This window comes from Colletotrichum lupini, chromosome 10 (genome assembly GCF_023278565.1).
Source record: "Colletotrichum lupini chromosome 10, complete sequence".
Lineage (NCBI taxonomy): Eukaryota > Fungi > Ascomycota > Sordariomycetes > Glomerellales > Glomerellaceae > Colletotrichum > Colletotrichum lupini.
The window spans coordinates 3168890-3191186 of NC_064673.1; the positions used below are offsets into that span (position 1 = coordinate 3168890).

A 22297-nucleotide genomic window follows, 5' to 3' on the forward strand; every position below is an offset into this window, starting at 1 on the left:
CACAATGTGTCCAGCTTGCGTGTCCTTCACATCGAGGAGGAGGTGTAGAGACAATGTAAACGGTCACTTGAGACGTGACCTGGCATCGACACAAATTGTTCCAGTGACTGTGCCAGACCAAGGCATGTCTCGAAGCCTTGCCGATGGAGTTACACATCTCTTACTTGGTTCGATGACTTATCCTCTCACTAGAGTAATAGCTAGAACACGATAATGTGTTGGGGAATCACAGATGATATCCATGTGATTGCCAAGAATCATATTCACCTTATTGCTCGGTGAGAGATGCTCAAGTCTTGGTGACAGGCGTATTGAACTTGGACCGAGGCGGAGCACGCATCAAAGGTATCGGGGCAGAGCCCCACAAATGCGGGTGTTTGAGAGCCGGCTATTTCACTTCGGGGCCGGAACTCCATGAACGGGGAAGGACGTCAAATCTTATATCCATGTCTCCTTGAAGTTCTTGCAGCTGTAGACTGATCTATTTCAAGTTTTGCAAGCGAAGATTTTACGCCAGAGAAAAGCCCTGGTCAAAAACTACCCTTTCGTTCTGGATTGACAAGAGATCGCTGTTCTCGGAGGCCGAGATGCGGCATCCCACGGGTTAAGACCTCTAGAATCAAGGCAGAGCTTTCTTGCGACTTATGTCGAAATTCACGTCACGCCTCTGATGCGTCTATAAGTTACGGCCATGGGATTCGGCGATTCTGCTAGCTCGACTTGGGGCTGCAGAGGTTCCGAACGCAAGGCGAGGCGTCACTTCATGATATCGAAGTTACCATGAAAGCACCGCCAAGTTCAGAGCGACGAGGAGAATGCCTCACAAGTGCAAGAGGTGGGTTATCCGACTCGACAATAAGGAGGCGGAACGCCCTCCTGGTCTACTGTTAACAGCGTAGGAGATATTGGGAAGTGTGGCTTGGTCCGGCAAATTGAAGTGGCGGGCGTCAATGGTGTTTGCCGGCGGTTTCTGTGCCTTAAAATCATCTTCCCACGTTTGCCTCTCTCTGCCACCGTCTGGTTTTTGCTGCAGGATCTGCGTGAGGCAGATCAGCGATTTGTCCGACGCAGGGAGTTTGGGGGCAAGACAAGTCAGACCCGAGACACGGCAAGGCCGGCTGCCAGACCTGCATCCCGTGCCTTATCTTGGTTGGGTGGCTGAATAGCAAAAAATTCAACATGCCACACTGCAAACTTGTCGCTTCACTGGTCGAGCAATCCCGCGACGTGTTGGACCATAGCTGATGAGGTGGTGACGCAGCTTGCATAGTCTCCATGGTAGGTGGTCGGTCCGCTTCTTTTTCGGCATGCCATAGGCACGATTGGCCGTCGACAGCTATTTGGCCACGAAGTATTCTTTAACCCCCTCCAGCGCGACCTCGTACCTGCAACTGTGGACGAATGACACCCTCTGGATGGACAGATTCATGAAGAGGCCGCGGGCGGTGATGTGGATGCTTCGAAGTGGCTGAAGAGAACGCAGCTAATGTAGTATAGCAGCCGGGGCACCTTTCGGCAGACGATGGATGTGTTGCTCTAGGTTTCTTCGGGGCAAGTGACTGGCAAGTCCCGACTCCCGGGGGAAAACGAGCGAAAGAGTCTTAGAGAGGGCCATCAGGTGTGGCCCGGGTCCAGGGACTACTCCTGCAGGTCCACGGGGTCTCGCTGCAGGTAAAAGTGGCCAAGAGGATGAAGGGGGTGTGAAGCCTGCAGCGACAGCAGGGCATAGCAGAAGGCAAGGGAGAAGCTGGGGTGAAGCCTGTGAAGCCACAGAAGACGGCCCGTGTGTCGGAACGTCTTTTTTCCCGTTCCTTGAGGGCCGGGTGGGCCTTAAGTACCCAAGTACATACGTATCTGAGAATGAGATTGGGGGTCGCCCAAATTTTGGATTGTGCCGTGTGTGCCTGAGGCGCAAGTTGTTCATCTGCCCCAGCGTGTCCAGGTCTGAATTGTGACCAGGATGCCATAGACAAGAATGGGTGGATGGCTTCCTCCCATTTCCCATTTGGCCCCATTCCATCTCAGTCCATCCTCACACGGCGGGATCCACGGTGGCCCATGCCTTTTTTGCCAGGCCGTCCTGGTTCCTGGTGGCTCCGTTATTATTACTGACTGATACTGGCTTTGGCGCTGTCTCTGGTTCCGCCGTCTGGGCACAGGCGCTGTTGGGCCACGGGCGTGCCTTTCTTCATCCCATGGATCATGGATGAGACGTGGAAATTGGAGGTCGGATTCCTGCTTTCCCGGCCTTCAATGCAATCAGATCGGTCACGAACACCTAACCAGAGCTTGAGACTGCTGCTTGCTGCTATTATCTGTACTCCGTACCGCAACAGTAATATCGTTCTGCAGGCCGTGGCACACACAATCGCTGCGTAGGGATAGGATCTGCTCAAGTACAACATGGTTAAGTAATACCTGCCAGTCTCATATTCATCCCAAGTTTTGACTTTTTTTTGGAGAAAGGAAGCCGAGTACGCAAGCACTTTGCAGCTTGCGTGCATTGTTGACAGTACCTTATCGCACAAGCACGCGGGAATCCAGACAAGGCCAACAGTCCGGGACGGCAAAAAACTCAACTTGTTTCATTTTCTCGGGACACCTGTCAAGGTCGTGATGCAATCATCTCACGTGGACTTTCCTTGGCCTTTGGGCATGGGTGGATAGTTGACCCCTTCAAGTGTTCACATTGAATACTGTGTGCTGGATGCGAGGTAGCGGTGCTCAAACACAGCCCCAGGTTGTTTCTCCTTCCGTGCTGTCCCCGTGGCCTGGCCGGCAAACAGCTGGCACTCTACTTTGTTTCTGAGTGGAGAAGATGCCAGTTGGAAAATCATCGTAAATCGCCCAAGCGTCGGGCAGGAACAAGGGGTCCTCTCTGTGCTGTGGCTTTTGAGATGGAAAGTAATACTTGAGGTAGTCCAGCCTGACAAAGATAATGAGGCTTTTGAACAGCGGGACAGGGACTGGATAGATACAGACACTGACAGCCAGAAAGAATAAAAATAAGTAGTGCAAATCTTACCTTGTCTGTGTTGAATTTCAATGTCTGTCGTTCCTGTCCCCAATCTCCAGATGCTCCTTTTGGCGGTTTTTTTTTTCTGATGCTTCATTACGACCACCGTCCCATGACCAATCACGTCGCGCCGTTAAGGGCGACCCCGGTCTCTAATTCTCCTGCTCCATCCACCACCCTTACTCGGGATCCACCCAAACCAATCTAGCCCAACCGGGATTAGTCCACCTCAACCCCCTTTTGCTTGGAGAGGAAGGGGACAGCAACGTGCTTCTTCCCCGTCCATCATGCACCGTGGCCCAGTACTCCGTAGGCCCAACACCATCTTCCGTCCCCCATCAGGCATGCTGGTCCCCTGTATCTGCACCTCGTAGCGGCGGGCAAGCAGCACCCTCGGTTCCCAGGTTCCATCCCTTCCCAGTGGCTGTCCTCTGTAGCCGTACGTGTACTTTGTATGCGTAGTGTCCCTACCTAGGTACCTAATACCGAGCGTAGGGAGAGAGCAGGCAAGCAGAATGTAACGCGCTGCTTGAAAAGAGTGGTACGGTACGTTTTGTGACCTGAGGTGAACCGTAAAGGGAGCACCGACCGTCGTCAGGAAACGGGGTCACACAGCCAAATCTTTCTTGTCCCCGTTGCACCCTAAATTTCCCCTTCCCACCCCCAAAACGTACGTTCATCGAGGAACCTACTACCTACCTCACCCTACACCTCTCCTTCTCTACCTTACTTCGTAACTACCACACCTTTCTCTCCCTTGAGGTTGTGATTCTTCTCTTCGGCCCCATCATCAACTTTGCCCTCGAGCATTTCGCCATCTCCTCTTTCGGTACCGAGAGGTCCAATTGTCTGTCGCCAGACTCTCACAACCACTTTTCTCCTCTTCTATCGTTCGTTACCCATCTGCGACGCTCCTTGACACGCGACTGCTTTGTAGACGTCCAGGTATGTGAATCTTCCCTCGCCTCTCTTCCCATACTTCTCCTATCGTCCAAGATTCGGCCGAGGAAACAAAGCGGCCAAACAACTACGCCCTTTCTCTCCTTCACTCAGCCAGCTGGCATCATCTTGCCATTGCGCAACACCACAACCCCATCACCACTTGCGTCGTCCCATCTCCTGGGCCAGCCTTTTCCTCCTTTCCAGCAGTGTTCTGCCTAACATCACAACCAAGCTAACACATCCTTTCTATTCTCTAGATCCTGATATTTTTCTTGAGACAAACATCTCCAAGACAACTCTCCCGATATTCGCAATGGGTAAGCAGCTTGCAATCTCATGATCCACGAACCAGGACCGGCAAGGCAATACGAGGATCAGACCGTAACGATCATGTGCTACGCGGGAACACGGCCATTCCCAAATAACCCGCCATTCACTCTCGCTCGACGCTCTTTTTAATACATATTGAATGCCTTCCCTGGCTCCCAGCACTCGATAGCATAGCCCGGCGACGTGTCGGTGTGGGACAATAGTCGGGCAATAAACGAAAGACGGCATACCCGTTCGCATCTCGAAATTGGACAGCCCAGATCATCTTATTCTCGCCACTGCCTTGCCGATTTGCCAAATTTCAATCTCTGGAGGAGAAGAATCATCACTGACATAAACGCAGCTGACGAAGGTTCTCCTGCTACCTCCCCGCCGCCCTCGGCGCCCACTTCGCCCCCTGTCGAAGAGCCCTCATCTGACTCCTACCAAGCTGGCGGTGCCCCTTCGGCTCCTTCCAGTGATCTTAGGAACATTGTTCGCCGCAAGCTTACTGGCTATGTCGGCTTTGCCAACCTGCCTAACCAATGGCACCGCAAGAGTGTCCGCAAGGGCTTCAACTTCAACGTGATGGTTGTTGGTATGTTATTTTACCGTTTGCTTCCATGACGTGGAATATCCGTTAACAATGTTCAACCCAGGTGAATCTGGACTCGGAAAGTCGACCCTAGTCAACACTCTCTTCAACACTTCTCTCTACCCTCCCAAGGAGCGCAAGGGCCCTAGCTTGGACATCATCCCGAAGACGGTTACCATTCAGTCCATCAGCGCCGACATCGAGGAGGCTGGCGTCCGCCTTCGCTTGACCGTGGTCGACACCCCTGGATTCGGCGACTTCGTCAACAACGATGAGTCCTGGCGCCCGATTGTCGACAACATTGAGCAGCGTTACGACGCCTACCTCGACGCCGAGAACAAGGTCAACCGCATGAACATCGTCGACAACCGTATCCACGCCTGCGTGTTCTTTATCCAGCCCACTGGTCACTCCCTCAAGCCCCTTGACATCGAGGTCATGCGCCGCCTTCACACCAAGGTCAATTTGATTCCCGTCATCGCCAAGGCCGATACCCTGACCGACGAGGAGATTGCCAACTTCAAGTCCAGAGTAAGTAAAGTTTGTACAGTAATTCGTGTCAGCCACTAAATCCTTCCAGATCCTCTCCGACATCAAGCACCACGGTATCCAAATCTTCGAGGGCCCGCGCTACGAGCTTGACGATGAGGAGACCATCGCCGAGAACAACGAGATCATGTCAAAGGTTCCCTTCGCCGTCGTTGGTGCGACTAACGAGATCACCAACGCCGACGGCCGCAAGGTCCGCGGACGTAGCTACCCCTGGGGTGTCATCGAGGTCGACAACGAGGAGCACTGCGACTTCGTCAAGCTCCGCCAGATGCTCATTCGGACGCACATGGAGGAGCTCAAGGAGCACACCAACAACAGCCTGTACGAGAACTACCGTACCGACAAGCTCATTGGCATGGGCGTGTCGCAAGACCCCAGCGTTTTCAAGGAGGTCAACCCCGCTGTCAAGCAGGAGGAGGAGCGCGCCCTGCACGAGCAGAAGCTTGCCAAGATGGAGGCCGAGATGAAGATGGTCTTCCAGCAAAAGGTTGCCGAGAAGGAGAGCAAGCTGAAGCAGAGCGAAGAGGAGCTCTACTCCCGCCACAGAGAGATGAAGGAGCAATTGGAGCGCCAACGCATGGAGCTCGAGGAGAAGAAGCAACGAGTTGAGAGCGGCCGGCCCATCGAGAAGGAAGGCAAGCGGAAGGGCTTCTCACTCCGTTAAGATGCCTCCTTCTTTGGTCTCTTGACGCCTCACGTTGCTCGCATTCTTCTTTCCACGACCCATGTCTAAGTACCAATGATGCCCATACAATACCAGCACACCGCGCCTCTTTGTCGATTCTCTTCATGTTCTTTCTTATCACCCCCTTTTTCTGGACCTCTTTTAATCACACACCCTCATCTAATCACTTAACGGAATCCCAGCATCATCAAAAGTCTTTACGAAGCAGTCACGCAGGGGGCTTGATGCAGATTAAGGAGGGAAAGACGCGAAAGGAACGAGGAGTCATTGCTTCTCTTTGTCAGCTTAGTTACAGTGCTTCGAAATGATGATTCCCTAGACCTTGTCCAAAGTGCCTACTCCTGTGAAGTGTTTCCTCTCAGCAATAGTTCTCAGCTCGATTACTAGTCCTCGATATATAAATCATGGTTCTTTTCGTGTGACTGGTGCCCCGAAAGGGGTATATAGTATGATATGTCAGGGATGGGCGTTGAGGCAATAAGCCCCTTACTCCATCAAAGTCTGAAATCAGTGCACAATGTAGTTGTATAATAATATGCTTGATTTCTCTTCAATTGATGATGTACATAGACGACTACGTCTACACCTTTTTACATGCAGTCCTACAAGTTTTGGGGATCCATGTCCTGTTGTACACTGCCGTCTGATCTTTCCAACGGCCATCTCCTCTACTGCACCACGACTACTACCACGCGCAACGCCCAAATCTTTACATACAACGCTCAGCCCCTCCTCAGGTACCAGTTGAACGCCAATTGGTTCGTCTCGTAGGTGAAGGGTGTGGGCACCTCGGCCAGACCGCGCCGTGCGACAGGGTGACGGAGGTAAACGGCGGCGCAAATGTTCTGGTTCACCTCGAGGTAGCGCGGGATGAAGGCAAAGGGCGACATGTAGCGGCGCGGCTGCCAGGGGGTCCAGTAGGGCTTAGACTCGTCAATGGGGTTCTCGGCATGCTTGCGCAGAAGCTCGGCAAAGGCTTTCTGCTCGGCCTTGCTGAGGCCGCTGAGCGCGTTGCGGACGTCCTTTGAGGAGATAAGGTCCGTGACCGCCTCGGTCTCTGCCTTTTCTTTGGCGCTCGTCGGCTTGGAGTGGTCGGCCGCTTGTTCCTGACCCTCTGCTTCCGGGGAGGCGACAGCCTCGACCTTGTTGCCCTCGAGCTTGAAGTCCTTGAGCAGGGCGGTGAGGTTGTTCATCACGCCCTCGTGGTCGAGTGTGGCGACGGCGTCGTCTGTCACGCGGCCCGAGGTGGAGAGGACGCGCTTAGCTTCGGCCATGAAGGTGCGAAGCTGGCGCTTCTTGCTGGGTTTGAGGCCGTCTTTGTCGCTGAGGAAGGTCTTGACTGAGCGGACGAGCGACTTGAGCTGCTTTTGGAGCTGCTTGGACTTTTCTTCCTCAGAGAGCTGGCTTCCCTCCTCCCCATCGGCCGCTGCTTCTGCTGCTTCGGTGGCGGCCTCGCCGCTTTCTGCGGCGGCGTCAACTTCTTCGACGGCGGCATCGACTTCGGCAGCCTCGAGCGCTGCGTCGCCAGATTCCTGTTCTGACGCGCCCTCTTTAGCCGCGGATTTGTTGGGTTTGCCGGCGTCGTTCAGGGATTGATAGTCTTTGCCAGCGAGCCAGAGTGCGTGATTGGGGGTCTTGGCCCGACCGGTGGCGAAGAGAACATTGTCGACATCGACCTGGAACATGTCGCCGGGGTTGAGCTTGTAGGCACCGTAGCGCATCTAGAAACGGATGGATTAGGTGTCTGCCGTATACAGATGGTTGGATCTTGTGTATATGGGCTGGGAAGACATGGGATCACTCACGACTTTGCCGTTGACCTTGACGGCGCCGTGTGTGCAGAACTGTTTTGCCTGGAGCGTACTGCTGGCGAACATTGCGCGGAAGATGGCAACGTCCAGCCTCCGCTCGAGGGGGGCGAAAGCCATTTGCATGTAGGGCGTCATTTCCCGGACGGGACGGGCAAGCATCTCGGTCTGAGGATCAGCTTTGACTCTTGCAAATCTGTTGTCAGCTTCTCTCCGTTGCCTGGCTTCTTCGAGCTTAGAGAAATGGTATGCGGTTGGCGTGAGGTCCTCTGATCCCGGCTCGGCGTGCAGACCGGAACCGCGGCCGGCCGAGTGCTCTGATCCGTCGTGCTTGGCGAGGTACTCAGGCGGCATATCGACGGCGGAGAAGAGGCGGCGGGAGAAGTTGCGTGACCATTCCGCCTCCTTGACGTGCGCGCCGTGGTAGCCACGGGTCATTGACTTGGCTGTCCATTTCTGCTGGAAGAAGGTTCTCGAGGTTCGGTTTCGTTTCAACTTGAATGTGGCGAGGTTGAAAAGATTGTACTTATTCCATGACTGACGAATCTTCTATTCGAGGAGAAAAGGTGGTGATGGTTAGCTTCAGTCCATCCATCGTTGGTATCAACGTCATGCGATGAAAGTTGCCCAGGGCGATTTCAGGGGAAGAGCAGAATGCGATTGACGCCGAGGCTCAATGGAAAAGAATGGAGGGATAGCTTACTGGCTTCGCCAGGTTATACCACCTTGGCTTTCTACCTCTCATCTTGGGCTAATTGGGGCTGGCTGGTCGCGAACTTGGAGCTGGAGGGATAGCGACAGCTTCAGGAGCACGATACGACGACGCAGAGACGGAAATTTTGGTGATGGAACGGCATGTCCCGGTTGTCGGTACGTACTCCTTCTGACCTTCTATGAGAGCTGTCACGTCGTCACGTGCGAAGATAAGTAGCGATGGAATTTGACAGGAAATATTGCTTACCTAAGTTAGTAGTTTTTCGAGGCTTTATGAGGACTGGGGTTATCACAGTACGTACCCAGCCTCCCGTACCTATGCCGCATTCGCAGCCACCCGTGTGGTTGATTTTTTCATTCTCCCCACCTCGCCAAGTGGAGTCGAGCTGCGGGCGGTGAGCCTCAATTGCGCGCAAGCCGCCGCGGCAGAAACTGGAGCTCTCGCTCGTGCATGCGAATTCTGGTCGCAAAATCCTCACCACTGGAGAAACGGGGGACTTTTTTTTTTTTCTGCCATTCCCGCTTGACCAAGAACTATCGCCTTTCTCCGTTTCCTGTCTAGATTCTGAGAGGCAAGACACACTTCACGAAGAAATCTCAGCCCATAATACAGTTGTCGAATTGCATTGACTGATTTTTACAATGTAAGCTTTCTCCGGATTACTCACTTTCCCCTCTGACTCTTTGTGGTTGCCTACCCCGCCACATAATAAATACTGCCGACCTTGACTTCTTCCCGAGGCCGGCGTTGTGTTACTCACCTTTGTCGCGCAACAATCAACGTCTAATCGCGATCAAAACCTATCATTGACCACATTCTTACTTTACAGACCACCCAATACTTCCCAATTCACAACCCGACTCGCCCTACGATGAGCGCCGCCGAGGAGACCAAGCCCATCGAGGCTGTTGCCGCCGAGGCGCCCGTCACGGTCGAGGAGCCTGCACAGGTTGAGGAGACTGCTACGGCCGAGGAGAAGCCCGAGGTCAAGCCCGCCGAGTCCGAGGCAAAGGAGGCCGACATCATCAAAACGACCGCCCAGATCGACCAGAAGACCCACGCCAACAATGTCAAGTTTGACCCCTCTCTCCTCAAGGAGACAGACGATCCTGTTGAGATCCGCAAGCAGGTAAGACGCCCCAATCTGAGGCGCTCCAACTGACCGCTTGACTAACGTGATTGACTAAAGGTCGAGTTCTACCTGTCGGACAGCAACCTTCCCCACGACAAGTTCTTGTGGGAGCTTGTTGGAGGATTCGACAACAAGCCTATCCCCCTTAAGACCATCACCAACTTCAAGCGTATGCGCCGCTTCCAGCCCTACTCTGCTGTCGTCGCTGCGTTGAAGGAGAGCACGCAGGTCAACATCGCTGGCGAGGAGGGCGAGGAGACTATCCAGCGCAAGCAGGCTTACACCTCTGGTAACGACAAGTTCAACGCCCGCTGCGTCTACGTCAAGGGATTCGGAGATGAGGAGCCCACTACCCAATTCGACCTCGAGTCCTTCTTCCAGCAGTATGGACCCATCAACTCCGTTCGTCTCCGCCGCACCAACGAGAAGCTCTTCAAGGGCTCCGTCTTTGTCGAGTTCCCCGACGAGGAGGCGGCTCAGAAGTTCCTCGCTCTGGACCCCAAGCCTAAGTGGAAGGAACACGACCTGAAGATGATGCCCAAGATTGACTACGTGAAGGAGAAGTCCGCTCTCATCCTCGCCGGCAAGCTCGAGCCCAACACCTCCCGCCGATTCTTCGAGGGCAAGGAGGGTGATAGCCGCGGTGGCCGCGGTGGTCGCGGCAGAGGTGGCCGTGGCGGTAACTTCGGAAACGACGACTGGAAGCAGCGCCGCGACCACGACCAGAAGAACGGCTTCCGGGGTGGCAGGGGCGGACGCGGTGGACGCGGCCGTGGCCGTGGTGGTGACCGCCGTGGTGGCCGTGGTGGACGTGACAACCGAGAGAACCGTAGGGATCCCAACGAGGTCACCAACGACCGCAACGCGTATGTATCACCGCATCTGCACAAAAGAAACAGCAGTACTGACCAGTCTCACAGTGGCAAGCCTACCATCCAGGCTACGAACGGCAACGGTGAGGCCGTCGCGGAAGACAAGAACAGCAACGGCAAGCGCGGACGCGAGGAGGACGGCGCCGCCCAGCCTGAAGCCAAGAAGGTCGACACCAAGACCGACGTCGTCGCATAGGGTAATGAGATGGAAGCCCCCTCATTACACCTCGGATTCCTCTGAAACAAGATACCACTTCCAAAAGCAACTTTTATCGGACTCGATTTTTTGGCTCTCCTGCCCGTTGATAAACGAGGCACACGGTCTATGGCGTTCATGGGACTTGACTTTAGGTATTACTGGTTTAGAGGTCTGGTTGTTACGAATAGCATGAGCATGTGACCTTACTCGGCAGTGTCTCTGTCTGCAACAATGCAACTGCAAGAATGGACCTACTCACCAGCAGATGTGCAGTTCTCTGTTGAGACACAATCTAGTTCAATCAAAATATTTCTGACCACTTTGAACAACTATTGCCTTTATCGGACCGATCTAATCAGTGAGCGCCATGCTGGGGCGATCACCTGCTCGTGCTGCGGTATAGCTTGGCCAAGACGGTAAGGTAGCTACTGCAATGCCAGCAATGCACTCTCACATCGTCTAGTTACAGCCGGAGGACTAGTTGTTTTTGAAGGGATCAACATTCTACCCTGTGCAGCTACTCAGGGTTTCCGTATCTATGCATAGGTTACGGACAATGGCCGAGACCGCAAAAATCTGAGGCGCCCGAGTATCTTCGCCGTCACAGTCCTGACGCCGAAAAGGTCGCACGCTGTGACAGCCGAAGCCGACAAGCAGGACGCGTGTGGAGATGGTTAGCTCCATCGTAAACCCATACCAGCCAACAAGAGCGGTCATCCGAACGTCAGCGACCCTGGATCGCTGCCGATTCGGCACCGCGTGCCGTGCTGGGGCCTCTCCAAGCTCCGAACCTCACCAAAGAGACGTCCAGACGAACGGATTACGGAGGCGGAGGCAAAATCCGGACTCACATCTTGTCAGCTCCTAGTCAGTTTTCTTTACGTTGCGCCCACTTAGACCACGGCGTTTGTGGTTCTCTATATCCGCTTTGAGTAACTTGACTAACAGATGCACCCAGTTTTACCTGGTTTCAATGCCAAAAATTTCTACACGCCCACCGGAAGCAAAGACAGCTGGGTCCAGGTACCCGAAAAACAAGAGAGAATGGAAGCGGCTGAGTCCATTCAGCCTTCAGACCTCGGGGATATCTGTGCCTAGCGCCGCTTCAGACGGCGTCATGGGGCACAAGGAGACGGCCCTCGCCCCCAACGCATCTCTCAGCCGTTGAGTTGAGCTGTGTGCCTGCGGTCTCTTGGGCTGCTAGCAGTCACACATATCTTATGCTGACCTGCCGACGGACGTCATTGGATAAAACGAAGCTAATAAGCATGCCCGGCAGAACGACCACCTTCCCGAAGCCGCAAGTGCGGGCACGCGCCGATGGAGAAGCGATGTGCGGCGGGCCGCCTTCTGGGGAACACGTCAGGGCGTCCCCGGTGTTAAGAGATTTTAATGCCAATGATTCATCCCTTTGCCCTCCTTTCTGATGCTGGCAGCTGTTCTGCTTTTTATTTAATTGGGGCGTGTTTCCGGTCGTCTGGAACTGGTTTGCTTCGAGTTGAGCCTCTTTGTTATTTACTTCTACACTACCTCACCTACTAATAACCACTACTGCTACTACTGCTCACTTACCTTTCTCTCATAACAGTATTCAATCCACGCCAAGGTGACTGGCCTGGCATGCTCACAGAAGCCAGTGTAGCTATAGCATTCACATAACTTATCAAGGAGATGGCGGACTCAAGCAACTCGCCACACTCAATCCAACAAGGCTCATACGATGAGGAGGATCGATCCACAACCCCCCAGCGCACGACGCTGAGACAGCAGGTCGAGAGGCACATCACCGCAGCGTCTGAGAAGCAAGTCGAGGAAAAGCAGACAGACTCTTCACGGCACTCGTCATCATCAGACGACAGCGACAGCAACTCAGAACACAGCGCAAGCGTCCTCAACGGCGTACGGAGCTCGAGGTCAAGATCCCTGTCGAGGACGGTGTCTGAAGTAAGAGATGGTATCGAGAACAGACGAGACTTGGAACGCGGCGAAGAACTCGATCTCGAGAAGACCCCGACGACGAGAACCGCTCGAGACCCGAACCTTGTGACATGGGATGGTCCGAACGACCCTGGAAACCCAAAGCAATGGTCCATGAAGAGGAAATGGGCCGCAGTCTTTTGCAGTAAGCTAGGTTCCTAGTCGCCAACCTAACGACTACTAACAAGTGTACAGTATCATGCTTCACACTGCTCTCGCCAGTCTCCTCATCCATGGTTGCACCCGCTCTGGAGGCCATCGGATCCGACCTCAACATCACGAGTTCCTTCGAGAAGGCCCTCGCCCTGTCCATCTTCGTTCTCGCCTACGCCGTAGGACCGCTAGCATGGGGTCCTTTGTCAGAGCTCTACGGCCGTGTCATTGTCCTCCAGCTCACGAACCTCTTCTACATGTTTTTCAACCTCGGATGCGGTCTCGCCCAGACAAAGAGCCAGATGATCGCCTTCCGCTTCCTTGCAGGCCTCGGCGGCTCAGCACCCCTAGCTATCGGTGGCGGCGTCCTAGGCGACTTATTCGAAGCTGAACAACGTGGCAAGGCAATCAGCATCTACTCTCTCATGCCGCTCCTGGGCCCGGCCATCGGCCCCATCGCCGGCGGCTTCATCACCCAGAATACGACGTGGCGCTGGATCTTCTACAGCACCACCATCCTCACGGCTGTCATCCAGTCCATCGGCTTCTTCGTCCTGCAGGAGACTTTCGCGCCGGTGCTCCTCACGCGGAGGAAGAAGCGCCTCATCAAGGAGACGGGCAACACGGCGCTGCACACCGACTTTGACCACCCGGACCGCACCATCACGCGAACCCTCGGCATCGCCTTCACCCGGCCCTTCCGCCTTCTCGGCACGCAGCCTCTGGTTCAGTGTCTCGCCCTTTACATGATGTACCTCTACGGGCTCATGTACCTCGTGCTCTCGACCTTCCCCACCCTCTGGACGGGCGAGTACGGCGAATCCGTCGGCATCAGCGGCCTCAACTATATCTCCCTCGGTCTCGGCTTCTTCATCGGCGCGCAGACGTGTGCCCCGCTCCAGGACCGCATTTACGCCGCCCTCAAGCGCCGCTACGTTCCCGACGGCGGACCGGGACGCCCCGAGTTCCGCGTGCCGATGATGATTCCCGGCGCTGTACTCGTGCCGATGGGTCTCATCATCTACGGCTGGACGTCGCAGTACCACACGCACTGGATCTGGCCCAATATTGGCGCGACGCTGTTCAGCGCCGGCGTGATTATCGGGTTCCAGTGTATTCAGGGCTTCTTGGTAGATACGTACACGCGGTATGCTGCTAGTGCCGTCGCGGCGGCGACGGTATTGAGAAGTTTGGCTGGGTTCGGGTTCCCCTTGTTTGCGCCGAGTTTGTACAACAAGTTGGATTATGGCTGGGGAAACACGCTGCTTGCGCTGTTGGGTGTTGTTATCGGGTGGCCTGGCCCGCTGTTGCTTTGGAAGTTTGGACCGAGGTTGAGGAAGAAGAGTCAGTACGCTGCTGGCTGAGTGATACCCATTGGAGTTGAGATGTATGTAAAGCCATGTCATAGACTGATACCTGTAGCCTTTTCTATTATTGATGTACTTAATCGCTTTATCCTATTGTTCATCTCGTAAGAATAATTTTATGTGATCAGTACAGGACCTCGTAACCAAGCGCCTGGACGGCAAACAAATACAAGCGCTATCAATAGTAAACTTCAAGTAAGGCTGACTTTGATGTCTATGTCCAATATTGTTTGAGCCTGCAAATCATTGCCCACAATTGAAAAGTCCATTTGCTGCCTCTCTACTTGCTCCAAGGCAAGACTGGCTAAAATGGTGACACAACAGTTGCCGCTCAATACCTTCGCTCTGTTTTTATTGTTCCTATTCACAGCCACTACCACTATCACAACCATAGCTTTCTATTCCTCATAATACACTTTAGAAAGCGTACGGTAATCACTGGTATCCTTTTGTGTTGACCACTTTGGTGGTCTTCGGCCGAGAGCTAGGACTGGGCATCTTTCTTGACGATTATGACATTGGGAAGGATCCCATGTCTGCAAGTTGGAGCATTGCAGAGGACATGGACTAGAGAGAGGCAAAGCACCAAAATATGAGAGAGACATACATAGAAACGGCCGACTTGGTGGAACCGGAGGCCGAGCCTCTTAGATGATTCAAGGTTGAAGACCGTTTGAGTTTCTCGTGTATGTATGGACCTAAGATGGATCGCGATAATCCGGCGATCCGGCGATCCGGCGATGGAAGCCGGTCATCAATTTGCGACGGGGACCCTCCGTGCCGGGCCGGGCAACGGAAGCAAGGCATAGGCTGCGCCGCTGACTCAACAAGCCGAAGATGCGAGCTCATCGACTGCACTGATCCGATTTCTGATTAGCCGAATCCATACCGGTCATTGAAATGGCGAAGAGGCTTTGAGGGCCGATAACGCAAAAAGGTATACAGTCACATCTTGGGATGAGATGCTGTTGGACTTTGGCTCTTCACTTCCAAGGTCAAGTGGGATGTGTCGGTCTTCCACTGCGGCAATTTCAGGGCAAGTTTGCCTTATAAACTATGATGACGTAGGAGTTAGTTAGCAACCCGAAGGATCGTACGACGAGTGGGTTTGAACAATGTCAAGTTTTCTGCAAGCGAAGCTTCAGACACTCGCCTTTGACCACCCCATGAAGTTGAGTATCTGGGAATCGAAATACCACAGCCAAGGGCCGATCCGGTCTAACCGAGAAGAGTTGTCGGGAGGTGGGCGGGCGCAGTCGAAAAGAAAAAAGCTCTACCAAGAAGCAACAAGAGCATAGCCCATGCCATTGCAAGACTGACTCGTAAACGACCCCTTTTGCGCCCCTTTTAAGGCCCCCTTCCATGCAACTTTAGTGTACCTTCAGGGCCTATTGACAGGTTCTCGGAATGTGGGCGGCGTTCCGCGCCGTATTAGGAAAACTTCGTGCGGTTATTCCAGCAAATGCTTCACTTACACGATTAGGCTCAGGCCTGACCCAACAAACAAGCATTCAGACCCGCTTAGCAACCTGTTTTATAGACTTCTCATAGGCGCCCTGATCCGCGCGGTTGCCAAGAAGTACTTAGCTCATGGATTTGACAGACGATCGTTCCAGGTGTATGCCTGTCAAGCATCCATGAAGTCACTATACGGGCTTCCCGAGTCTTCCACCAGTAGTGGACTGACTGGTTCAACGGTCTTGACCGGCTGCTTCGTGGGAATGGGGAGGCGATCATCGGCGACGAGTAGAGGAATGATAAAAGGGTCAAGGGATCTCGCCTCGTATCTTCATATCTATAGTCTCTTCACTCTCACTTCGACCGTAACAAGGACTTCAAGCCAATACATTCGTTCTTAAAAACTCATTGCAATTCTCGAGATGCGTTCCACTCTTTCAACAGGCTTGACGGGCCTTGCCGCCTTGGCATCTGTTGTCTCCGCGTTCCCATTCAAGCTGGCAGAAACTGCAAACTGCGCAGCTGTAAGCGGTACATTCGAAATCGAGAACTATAAGCTTTATCCCGAGAATTTGGATTGGGACCCCATTCACTGCAAGCTCTATATAAGGTATGGTTGCATTGCAACTCTCCGACGTCCGGTCTCGTCACATTTCGTATTCTAATCTGGTCGCTCAAACTTTAGTGCCAACTTCAACTCTACAGTCCTTGTCTACGACCCGTACAAGGCAACCTACGACATCCTCTCTTTCGACGGCATCACCGGCGTAGACCCTTACCACGTATCCGGCATTGACTATGACGCAACAACCCAGTCCATCCTTATTTCCGCCAACAGCGGAGAACCCTTTGTGACTTCCGGCTCGAACATGACCGGCGGCAACAAGGTCATCCGCTGGGATACCAACACAAACTCCGCCGCATACACGGTCGACCTGGCAGACTTCACGTCCAAGCTGGCAATCGAAAACTCGACCGGTGGAGGATACCAAGACTTTGCAGAGGACAAGGAGGGTAACACCTACGTCCCCTCAGTCTTCCACGTACCCGCCATCGCCAAGGTCACCAAGGACGGCGAACTGTCGAGCTGGTACATTGGCGAGCCGAGCTCATCCAGCAAGTACATGTACCTCGGCATCATCTTCCACGAGGCCTCCAACAAGCTCGTCATCACCGCTCCCTACCTCGGCACCTTTCTCTCCTTCGACGTTGGCTCGTCCAGCCCGGTGCCCACCAACGTCAGCATGACCTGGCCCACGGACGGCTCCTACACCGCCAGCGACCTCGAGTGCGACGGTCTGCTGAACCCGACCCGCTACAACCGCGATGTCCTGCTGTGCTCTGAGAACGGGCTGCAGGCCATCACTCTGTGGGCGTCCAAGGATGGCTTCGCTTCGGCAGAGTACATTGGCAAGGTTATGGACAACTCGACGACTGATATCGCGACGTGGGGGTCGCCGACTGCTACTGTGCAGATTCAGAACAGCATTTACATCTCGCACGAGTACTTCCACGACCTCAATGAGTTTGATGTCGCGGGCAACCGTTCGACATTCCCGTTTGTGGATGCCACCGCCGACTTTGACAAGTTGGTTTTGGCTGCTGGTTACAACGTCACTGACTGCTAGGAAACAGAACAAGAGAAAAGTTCGTAGCTTAGAAGTGACTCAGAAGTTGAAATTTGACGAATAAACAATACGTTGATGAACTTGGATTCTTGTGCCTATTTCCCCCCTCCAGTGTTCTCAATGAGATGTGCCCTGAACGCCTGGAACTAGATGAAAATTAAGTCGTTAAATCAGTGATCTGTATGGTGGTTCCAACAGCAACGCATCCAAGTCGCCACATTTAAGATAGTCTAGACTTGTCTCTTTCTTGACATGTTCGCAATCAGTATGTTGCACCATTTCTCAGCTTCATCTTCTCGACCAGCCGAGTGATAGAGGTCAATGAGGTTCCGTATGGCTCTCAGCGATTGGTGCTTGTCTTGTCTCTGAAAATGCTCGGCTGCATGCTCATATGCCTTGCACCCATACGCGACAGCCTCGTCAACCGAACCAGTCTGATAGCATAGCCGAGCCATGACTTCGTAGTGAGAGAGCTCCAAAAGAAGCCATGGTCTCTCGGGATTACCCTTGTTGTCCTGAATCAGAGAGTGTGCGCGTGCCAGTTCTTCCTTTGCCAGCTCATATTCCTGTTCCCATGAATAGATCCCGGCCACTACCGAGAGACATTCACAGGAGCTTTGGTAATTTCCTTCTGCAAAGTGTGCTTCGCTGGCTGCAGTGTACTTGGATAGGATCTCGCCAAACTGGCTTATGTCTGTCTCACCCGGTTTGTCCAGAATATTTGACGTCGAGCCGAGAGCTAGTGCTACCACTCTGTTCAGGATCCCCTGTTGTCCTTTGAGAAGCTGAACACTACTGCCAGCCATCATGCCGAGGGTCGTAGCACGAAGTTCAAGTGACAGGCACCTGAATCTGCTCCATACAAGAGCAAGGGGGTGTTGAGGACCCAATACCGTTTCGTGCATCTTGTGGATGAAAGCAACAACATGGACGGATATCGTAGGCCCAAGCTGCATGGCGCGGTAGGACAGGATGTAAAAGAGAAGCGGGTCTTGCTCTTTTATCGCGTGACCGAGCGAATCGAGGCCATTGTTCAAGGCGCGAAAAGCAGCCTCTAGCTTGTTCGTCCCCAATAAGGTAATTGCATTATCCAGATCGGTACGCATTTCAATGACCCGTAATTGGCCGAACTCATCGTCGAATCCATGTATCATATCCTCCTCTATTGCCCACCCGCCTTCCAAACCCCCTTCAAAATAGCCCTTGAAGATCCGTAGCATTTCTTCAGGTAGCCGTACTTCAGGAGGCCCACCTATGAAAGCGGGAAGTTCAAGAGATGGCGAGGGTGTCCGGCAAATTATGTCGAGGCCTGCATTAGCGGGAGTCTTAGCGGAGGCACGAAGCTTGTGGCGCAAATCGGGACGTCTCTCCAAATAACGTGCAACTCTTTCCCAATGGACTCGCTGGTTTCGAATGTAGAACTCTGTTTTCTTTCCCATAGCTTCGCGCTCTCCTTTGAGCTGGGCTATATGCAAGGCCTCAGACTCCTTGAGCTTCTTCTCGAGCCCCCAGCTACGAAGTCGAGTCTTGTACATTCTTTCACTTCAGATATCGTTAGCTCCTCGCTTGATACGTATGCAGTGCTCTCAGGCGAAGCTCACGTGGCATGAAAGTTGTAATCACGCTCCATCATCAGCTTAACTTGCTTCAACGGCCTTCTATCATCCTGGTAGAGTTTGGTAATGATCGAACGGTGGCAGTCCCAGACTTCCTCTGTGGCGTAAGTCTTCCCTGTGACTAAGTGCGTCTCAACATCGCCCCGGGTACCCATAGCGTGGTAAACAAGCCAAGTTTAGTGCATTCAATAGTACTTATGACTTAAGTGTAGCCAGTTTCTTGACAGGACCCAGTGGCTTTTGCTCGGTGCTCGGGAAGGGTATAAAACAGGAGCAGTGGTAGAATCGCTCCCTTGGCAAAAGGAGGTCGTCTTGGCGTTATGGAAGCTACTAAGAGCTATTTAGGCGCGTCTTCGATGGCCAAGAACAAAAGGACTTCGCATATCTGATCAAAGGTGCGGTCGAAGTATAGCAGTCATCAATCATTGGGGGCACTTGACCGTTGGCCGTGTATCTGGTCACATTTGGCACGATTCTGCATGGTGGGATTTCATCCTGGTCACTTCAAAGGTGTATCGCTCCATACCAGGCCGGACTCGGCCCGAGATGCGAACCTCCCTCGGGCCTTCCTCCACAACTTAGATGGCCAGTTCTCAGACGAATGCACAGTCTGAACAGAAACATTAAAACTTGTCCAATGTCACTCTTGCTACCGATAGAAGCTTTTTCGTAACTGCGTATGGACTTTGCTCTTCTCCCAACTGTCATTATTTTGTTTCCTTTGATCCATGATATCGTTTTCCTAGGAAGGGCAGACCTCTTGACTAAATGGACGCGCACCCCTGTAACCAACATCCTCGATTTCAGGTGATGGTTCTATCACATTTCATTGGTTTAGGACAAAAAGACTTCGCATCGATAAGTGGAACTCGGATATCAACCCCGGTTATGCATGTTCATCCCAAATCCAGATCGGTCATTTATCTGCTAGCCTGATTTCATCACTTAAATTACAGAAAAGAATTCTTGGACTGCAATTAGCTTCCACCAACTACAATATCTTCTAACCCTAGGAAAGGTCCTTATTCAGACTAAACACCGGCGGCTCTTGTCAGGGCTGACGTGAGAAACATTATCCGCCTTGCCGCATGCGTGATACCCTCGTTTACTGGGGGCGAAGTACCACAGCCTTCTTCTGTGTTACAGGTAATGATGCGTGTACCGCCTTATTTCCATAAATGCGCCAGCCTGCTGATCAACCATGGCGTTCTGATACGTTATGATTCAGAAAAGGATGAAATGGATGCAGGATTGAGGGTACAAAGGTTCAGCTGGGACGATCTTTACTCCTGGAAGAAGCAGTTCAGGTGCAGAACGCCTGAAAATGGCGAGCCTGATTGTGACGAGGCAAGGTTGCGGAGTATCTTTTCAGCCCCCGTCGTTTCATATGAAGTTAAGATGGATATGATTGACATTATGTAGCCTGCTGATCAGGTAATCCCCACGAATATTAACTTTATGCAGTCAAACGGTACAGGCAGCACTGGAGTTGAAGTGCTCTGTTGTGGAACGGAAGCTGGCAATACTATTTGGGCCGAGCCTTGTCACCCATGCAGAGTATTACAAATAGTTGGGATCGATCTCGGCGCCGGGAATGATGGAATAGGCTTGCACATAATCCAGAGGTGCGCCCTCGTCTTGTTTTTCTGGACTTTCACTCTTTCTTGTTCTCAAATTGCTGTTATGTCACAAGCTATAACGCTCCCAAAACGAAAGTAGCCCAGCAAATATCACGCCGTCGTGCCAATGGTCTCTGCGCAGACTTATAGCACCCTTGAGGTAGACCCTCGTCGACCAGAGGCCGGACTCGAGGTACATCATGATCAAGGAGTAAATGCCTGGGATACCGAGAGTCGGTACCTTCAACGAACGTCAGACATATACAAGAAGCAAGATCAGCAAGGCCACGACCAGCCCTTTCCCCAGCAACACGACGACTCAACGACCAAGCCTGAGCGGAAAGATACCATCTGTGGCCTTTCGCGGCGAGTATTCATCATAGTGCTGGTTGCCAGCCTTGTAATACTTATTGGCGCCATCGCTGGTGGTGTTGCTGGAGGTGTGCTTAGTCGTCGGAGTACTGCTAAGAGTACTTCGCATTGCATCCTAAGTACCTCGAGACTTGCAGCAGCTAACCGAACAAGCGGGGGAATCGATCAAAGAACGGTTTTCTTCCAAGATGCTACCGGGGCACTGATCGCACGGATCCTACGGGAACCTTCAACGGAGTGGGCGACCACTAATCTTACTCTCAAGTTCCAATCCACAACCAACGCTATCAGTATTCCTCGCGGTGCTCCGATGGCAGCGGTAGCCTGCGCAGGGTACGGTTGTGGCGAAACTAGGCTATTTTACGTCGCAACCGATGGATTCATACACGACGTCAAGGAAGGCGAGAGTACTCAATGGAATTCTGACGGTTCGGTCGTTGATGCCAGGATTGGCCCTTTGCCCGGTTCACAACTTGCGGCAACGTTCACCCAACGACTACCAGACGAGACTGAGCGGAAGGATAGCAACGCCGAACGACAAAACCGGCTCATCGCATACCAAGGGCTGAATGGGAAGGTTTATGTCGCCAACGACACCAACACATACGCCAACCCTCAGCCATTAGAATTCATGCCCAACTGGACAACGAATACCAGTCTTGCCATCATTGCACAATTTGGTGGCGCGGTGCTTGATGAAGCCAGTCTGGTAGCAAAGGGGCCGGGGACGGTAGATTCAGAGGTCAGTATGATAGAGGTCAGACTCGACTTAGAGACCAAGTCATGGGTGAAAGGTAAAGTACCCTCTGCTTGATCCATTGACCTTTACTCATCAAACTATGGCTAATCTCTGACTCTGTGTCCAAAGAACCTGTCGTAATAGACAACATCCTTCAATCCCAAGATTCATCATCGTCGACGGCAGCCCCTCAATTCGCTGTCACGATGCGAAGCAACTGGTTAGACACCATCTATTTGTCTCTCAACTCTGACGGAACGATGGCTGGCCGTATCATCGGTCAGCATAATGAGACGATGAGCCAGATCACACTCGAAAAGTCTGGGGGGAATCTCGCAAAATTTTCGGCCATTGCAACAACGATGGACGGGCACCTCTACGGTATTGTTGACGATACGATACGGGAGTACTCTTTCGATACATCCGATGCATCTATTTTACATCTCGACGGAATTGTCTATGACTGCTCGACAAACAAATCTTCCTAGTCGAGCATCTCTGACCAGGTACATGTTGTCAAATATATCAACTTCGGGTCGGGGG

At 52.9% G+C, this 22297-nt stretch overlaps 8 protein-coding genes across 8 annotated transcripts; 5 read left to right on the plus strand and 3 right to left on the minus strand.

Annotated features, from left to right (window-relative positions):
* Positions 1-676: 676 nt before the first annotated feature.
* On the minus strand, positions 677-3113 carry CLUP02_18085 (uncharacterized protein; the record flags this gene model as incomplete). The annotated part of the gene is made up of 12 exons (XM_049296989.1): positions 677-719; positions 780-819; positions 886-1127; positions 1189-1336; positions 1393-1457; positions 1643-1759; positions 1851-2031; positions 2114-2346; positions 2419-2493; positions 2632-2674; positions 2733-2966; positions 3026-3113. 12 exons carry the CDS (start codon positions 3111-3113, stop codon positions 677-679), a joined length of 1509 nt encoding a protein of 502 aa, XP_049138213.1.
* Positions 3114-4271: 1158 nt separating this feature from the next.
* Positions 4272-6078, plus strand: CLUP02_18086 (septin; the record flags this gene model as incomplete). The annotated part of the gene is made up of 4 exons (XM_049296990.1): positions 4272-4275; positions 4632-4865; positions 4927-5393; positions 5443-6078. 4 exons carry the CDS (start codon positions 4272-4274, stop codon positions 6076-6078), a joined length of 1341 nt encoding a protein of 446 aa, XP_049138214.1.
* A 743-nt stretch (positions 6079-6821) lies between these two features.
* Positions 6822-8652, minus strand: CLUP02_18087 (S4 domain-containing protein; the record flags this gene model as incomplete). Its single annotated transcript, XM_049296991.1, has 3 exons — positions 6822-7820; positions 7905-8456; positions 8611-8652. The coding sequence occupies 3 exons, from the start codon at positions 8650-8652 to the stop codon at positions 6822-6824; spliced, it is 1593 nt and encodes a 530-aa protein (XP_049138215.1).
* An 841-nt stretch (positions 8653-9493) lies between these two features.
* Positions 9494-10822, plus strand: CLUP02_18088 (La domain-containing protein; the record flags this gene model as incomplete). Its single annotated transcript, XM_049296992.1, has 3 exons — positions 9494-9751; positions 9812-10620; positions 10675-10822. 3 exons carry the CDS (start codon positions 9494-9496, stop codon positions 10820-10822), a joined length of 1215 nt encoding a protein of 404 aa, XP_049138216.1.
* Positions 10823-12496: 1674 nt separating this feature from the next.
* Positions 12497-14319, plus strand: CLUP02_18089 (major facilitator superfamily transporter; the record flags this gene model as incomplete). Its single annotated transcript, XM_049296993.1, has 2 exons — positions 12497-12947; positions 12998-14319. The coding sequence occupies 2 exons, from the start codon at positions 12497-12499 to the stop codon at positions 14317-14319; spliced, it is 1773 nt and encodes a 590-aa protein (XP_049138217.1).
* Positions 14320-16202: 1883 nt separating this feature from the next.
* On the plus strand, positions 16203-17408 carry CLUP02_18090 (uncharacterized protein; the record flags this gene model as incomplete). Its single annotated transcript, XM_049296994.1, has 2 exons — positions 16203-16390; positions 16466-17408. The coding sequence occupies 2 exons, from the start codon at positions 16203-16205 to the stop codon at positions 17406-17408; spliced, it is 1131 nt and encodes a 376-aa protein (XP_049138218.1).
* A 230-nt stretch (positions 17409-17638) lies between these two features.
* CLUP02_18091 (uncharacterized protein) lies at positions 17639-19179 on the minus strand (the record flags this gene model as incomplete). The annotated part of the gene is made up of 2 exons (XM_049296995.1): positions 17639-18944; positions 19010-19179. 2 exons carry the CDS (start codon positions 19177-19179, stop codon positions 17639-17641), a joined length of 1476 nt encoding a protein of 491 aa, XP_049138219.1.
* Positions 19180-20770: 1591 nt separating this feature from the next.
* CLUP02_18092 (uncharacterized protein) lies at positions 20771-22242 on the plus strand (the record flags this gene model as incomplete). The annotated part of the gene is made up of 2 exons (XM_049296996.1): positions 20771-21809; positions 21884-22242. The coding sequence occupies 2 exons, from the start codon at positions 20771-20773 to the stop codon at positions 22240-22242; spliced, it is 1398 nt and encodes a 465-aa protein (XP_049138220.1).
* Positions 22243-22297: the final 55 nt, after the last annotated feature.